Source organism: Citrus sinensis, chromosome 4, assembly GCF_022201045.2.
Source record: "Citrus sinensis cultivar Valencia sweet orange chromosome 4, DVS_A1.0, whole genome shotgun sequence".
Classification (NCBI taxonomy): domain Eukaryota; kingdom Viridiplantae; phylum Streptophyta; class Magnoliopsida; order Sapindales; family Rutaceae; genus Citrus; species Citrus sinensis.
The window spans coordinates 24,112,920-24,118,352 of NC_068559.1; the positions used below are offsets into that span (position 1 = coordinate 24,112,920).

A 5,433-nucleotide genomic window follows, 5' to 3' on the forward strand; every position below is an offset into this window, starting at 1 on the left:
AGAAATGGCATCAACATGATTGGATCAACCTGATCATTTTAGAGTTTTAGCATAGGGTGTGCTTTTAATGAAAACGGTACTTTCTGTAAAGTGCTTTTTCTGAAAGGACATTATTTGCAAGTATTCCTTCAAAAATCACTTCATATGCTTCTCTGAGTCTGTAAATGCTTTTTTAAAAGAGTAACTATATATTAAGAAAAATGCTAAAGAAAGATAAAAACGAGAGAAAGACGAGAGAAAATGTATTAAAAAGTAAGAGAGAGAAAGTAAAATTCTCTCATCTTTCTTTTATTTTTCTCTCTCTTTGGCATTGCTCATATATTAATTAAGTGCTTATCTAAACACACTTTAAATGTGTGTTTTTATTTTTCAATATACAAAAATTACTATGAATTTAAGTGTTCAATCGCTTGTTAATATATATTAGTGTTTGATGAAAAGTTTCAACTTTATTTTGAAAAGCTAAGATATATAATTTTAGAGTTGTTTATAAAAAAATTTACATTACTCTTATTGATTTACTCGTAAATCATAACCAACCATAAAAGTTATGAAAACCAAACAAAAATACTTAACAATTATTACTTGGTCCGGCTATGTTGGAAATGCACTCTTTCATAATCAGACAATCAAAGTTATAACTTATTTTTTTATTATTTATCATTTTGATTGTGTAGTTATAAAAAAGTGCTCCTGTTAGAGCATCTCCAACATAGCAATTACCTTATTACTTTTATTTATTTATTTATTTATTAATAATTATAGCTTCAATGCCATATCATCACAGACTCACAGTCCAAAATAAAAAGGAACATTGTTCCAAGAGCTTGCAATGCTATTATCCACTCATTAGCAAGAGCAGCTTTAGATTATGATTTTTTTTTTTTGGTGAGATATTACTGCTAGCTAAGTAGTTATTATTATAGGATTTTTTTTTTTACAAATTGCAGTAAAACCATTTTGTTTTTCTTCTGCCAGTGCTTCGGATCGTGTTGAATATAGTGGCAAGTGGAGAGTTATGGAATTATCATTTCAGATATACTTTTTGTTGACCAAATGCTGTGCAATTGTTCCGAGAAATTGGCCCCTGAATTAAATGCAGAGCAACCCCCCTTAACCATGCTGTGGTTCTTTGTCCAAAAGTATCATCTCATAAACAAATAAAGAGTACACTAGTAGTGCTAATTCAAAGGGCAAATAACAGCCATATACTTGAGGTCTTTGGTGGCAATGAGTGCGTTTTCTATTGCACCAGGGGACACTTGAGGCCTACTGGCTTACCCATTTTTGAATGGGACAACCTTCTTTAATTTTTTTTTTTTAATTTTCCGTTTCTTTAAAAACTTTCTTTTTCAAAGATATGCATATTTAGAATATTTCAACATAGTATCATGACCACATTATCAAGTTTGTTTGTCCATACATGTTTCTACAAGGTTTCTCTTTTTCTTTTTGAGTCTTCTGATCGATTTGCATGTGGTGATCACTAGGGTTCTTCTTTATTTTTAGGGTTATTGAAAAACTACCTTCACCGACAGTGAGTGTATAATAAGATCAATTAGAACTAGTTTATCTGGGATATTTTTTCTCCTCAATTAATTCTTCATTAAAATATGCTTCAGCAACTCATAGAATAGGAGAGGATCCCTCTTCTACAGAATGACAAATTCTTCACAAATATTAATATGCAGCCTTTCAACTTTTCAGATCTTAATCTTAGAAAATTCAAATCCGAAAATAATCCAAACACAACGCACAAAGACAATATTTATATTTATCCAAAACCAGCACAACTCTAATTATGAATGGAATAAAAATTCATAAATCTAGCAGTGGAATATACCAGCCTCACATAAAAAGAGGAGGAACCAAAAAGAAAATGGAGAAAAAGGGGGGAAAAATGTAAACTGGAGAGATGCTATATATATATATATATATATTTCAATTTAATTCGGAATTTTAAAGTGCGGAAACTCCATAAAAATGAATAAGTTGTGCGGTTTAACCGCTTTAAGTTTAAAACTTTTTAAACCCTTTAGTTTAAAAATTTTTTCAAACTTTTTCTACATTTTAAAATTTCGGACTATAAAACTACTATACATATTACATAAATAAAGCTAATTACTTTACGGATTGTATAAGTTACAAAACTTTTCTTATTCCTAAACATGAACTTTCGTGACCAAACCAACGTTCAAAAACCATTTTTAAATGGTCCCGAATCGTTTTTAGGTTAAACATTAATTTTTTGTTATCTTTTTAACTTGTTAGGTACCAGTCAATTGAGAAAACAATGAGCTGGCATCTTTGTATTGCCTAATTAAGTAAATAAAATTTTAAAGCCTTTAAATTAAAACACTAATCATTCGACCTTGCGAAAGGTTATTAAAACCTGCGATTGTCAGACCAATAACGTACTAATGAGAATGAGACAGGCAGAATTAGATCATATCATATGCGGAAAATAGTATTAATGGAAATTTCTGGATTCATCAAAAGCAGTCCCAACAAATCCACTTAAAATATTAATGCATTCGAAAAATTCTTGTACACATTCACTTTGCCAATATTTTAACTATAATTGTGGCTTTTCTAGACTGCACTGTTGTGTCGTTCGTGCAAGCAATTGATGTTAATATCAATTATCAAACCTCCGAAAGAGACACGATTACATGGGGGCTCCGAAGCGGTACACATGTCTGGCTTCTAGCTATAGCAATTAATTATTTGGTTTCTCGTACATGAGTTGTACGATTAGTGCTAGTTTATGGTAGGAATTTTATCTCTGAGATTTGAAAAAAAAAATTTCTTGTTGCTTTAAAAACGTGTGATTTATTTAAATTCATTTAATTTAATTGATGCTTCTTTTTAATTTTGTTCTTCTTCTCAATAACAAGATCCATTTATTCTTGATATGAATTTTAAAGCAAAAATTTATGCGGAACTATCATGTTGATATTGAGAAAAGCCAGAGGAACATTTGAGTTATGCATCAATTGGATTTTTATTCACCTCATATGTATTAAATAATATGAATTGATTCTTTTGATCTCGATCTATTGATTAAAAGTGACTAACACGTTGGTGAACATTATTTTGGTAGATCCTAGACCTTGAAGAATCAGATTATATATATATCTTACTTAACTGTAATTTGAATATGAAAGATTAATGGGCCGTTTTCGGCCATGAATAAATTGCAGCAAGTGAATTTTAATTTGTTGAGTTACTTGAAATTTCCAATTTCTCAAAAACTAGATTGCGCGCGATACCATGGATTGGGCCATTTGACATTCTCTGTAAATGCTGGAACTTTTAATGTTGAAATAGAAATGGTATTTTAAAAAATAAGGGGACTTGGGATTCTAATTAGAAACCGCACTGATTTGCGCATGAATCTTGAAATAAACCTGTGCTGATGAAGTGGCCACTATTCCATCATAGCAAGAAACAATTAATCATGATCAAATTTCAAATGCACTGCAGTCTGCAGGTAGCACATCCATGGATTTGAACTAAATTGTCCAACGTCCCAAATTAAGCCCATATGGCCATCACTGACATGCCCCCAGCACCTAGCAACACTGCGAGATAAGACCACGCCTGCAGCCTTGCACTTTCCTGCAGTTTAGGCCCCATAAAATCAGACGCTAAAAGATCCACCAATGCCATATAATTCAGTAACCCTGCCGATGATGCATTCAAAATTCCCACAACAATGAGTGCAGTACGGCTTGTTGGGCTGTATACATTCGATAAACCAATTCCAAGCACAATCCCAAGTGGCGTCGTCGCTGAGAAGAAGAATACCAATATCCCTTTCATCTTCCTTCCGTATTCAGCCTGATATACGAGTAACAATAATAATAAAACAATACACATTGTTAGCAACATTAACTAATAACATTAATGCACATGTAATTGTTTACGAAATACAATCAGGAACCTGAAGTATGCATCCACCAAGTCCCATTCCTTCGAAGAGTTGATGGAAGCAAAGAGCGGCAATGAGCGGTCTTATTGTGCATGGATTATCCGAGGCTCCCATGGCCATACCAATCACCACTGAATGCACTACAATTCCCAACTCTAGTACCTATGTACAAATTTAATAAAAGTTTAATTATATCTTACACTTTTGATTCGAATATTTTTTTTTCAATATTTATATATGTATACCTGAGCTACGACACGATGCCTTAATAATTGAGTATTCATTTCATCGTGTCCTTGTTCATTCTTAGCATGTCCCATCTCGACACTCGGTGAGTTTGAGTATGTTTTCTGACCAGCGATCTTAGAGCAATATCTCTTGTAATAACTCATGGCGAATGAATCAACCATGAGGGTTACAACAGCGGATAGCATTGCGATAAAAGTAGTGAAAGGGAACTCTTTCCAAGGGTGATCAGGCAAGCAAGGAGATCTCAGATCATCAAAAGAATCCGGCAATACGTGCATGTACCCAGTTGCAAGAATCACTCCGGAAGCAAACGATTTGACTATCACAAACAGATCCTTATCGGGTTGCAATGCCGGGACTGCCCACGTGAACAGCGGCAGGCACACGCCGATCATGCTGGTGACTAGGATTGAACACACTGCGATGATCTTGAACTTCAATGCCGCCGCCCTGTCGTGGCATCCGCCTGTTGATTCTGACCTGCATTGTTCTTGTTCTTGAGCTAGAGCCGGAAATGCAAAGGAGATTATTAGAAGAAGCAAGGTGATTAGTGTTTCAAGTTTTGTGCGTGCGGCAGCGGCCATGGCGGATTTGTTGTTGTTTATGAAAATTTTGAGGACTCTGCAGTTTCTTTATATGAACGTGCTGCGTTGGATTTTGTCGTTTCTCAGATTTTTTTTGACGTGGGATGGAATGATTCAAATGGTGATTGTTAAGTGTCTTTAATGACCCTGGTGGCAGAGGGTGGGATCATGGAAATGGCTTGTGCGTACGCGGTAATTTTGGTTGTCATTGTGGGCATTTTGAGGGCCTGGGCTGGGATTAAGAAAAACTTGTGCTTAGCGTGTGCTCAGTGTGGCCCACCATGGGTTTTGACTTGCTTCAGTAATGCGTGGCATCGGTCCCACCACCTCCACGTTCGTATTTCACGTGCTGACGTTATTTCCACGCTTTCTAGTTCATATAAGTTGATAAAAACCACGATTTTTTTTTCTCAAATACATTTATCTTTTAATGTCCCTTTAAAAAAGTTTAAAGTGCTTTTATATTTCAATTTTTTTCTTAAAAAATAAAAAAAATTATCACCTTTTAAGTTATTTATATATAATATGCCAAAATATTATACAATTTTTTTTAATACAATACTAGTACATATACAACTTAATATGTTTAAGGATTTAACGTTTGATGTATTAGAATTACAGTTTATCGATAAATAATTTAAAAAATAAATAAGCTATCATACTTAT

General features: G+C 33.8%; 1 protein-coding gene across 1 annotated transcript; it reads right to left on the bottom strand.

Annotated features, from left to right (window-relative positions):
• Nucleotides 1-3,252: 3,252 nt before the first annotated feature.
• LOC102630780 (fe(2+) transport protein 1-like) lies at nt 3,253-4,798 on the bottom strand. The gene is made up of 3 exons (XM_006484296.3): nt 4,180-4,798; nt 3,947-4,096; nt 3,253-3,843 (listed from the first exon to the last, which is right to left on the bottom strand). Exons 1-3 carry the CDS (start codon nt 4,765-4,767, stop codon nt 3,538-3,540), a joined length of 1,044 nt encoding a protein of 347 aa, XP_006484359.1. The 5' UTR covers nt 4,768-4,798; the 3' UTR covers nt 3,253-3,537.
• Between the last annotated feature and the right edge of the window lie 635 nt (nt 4,799-5,433).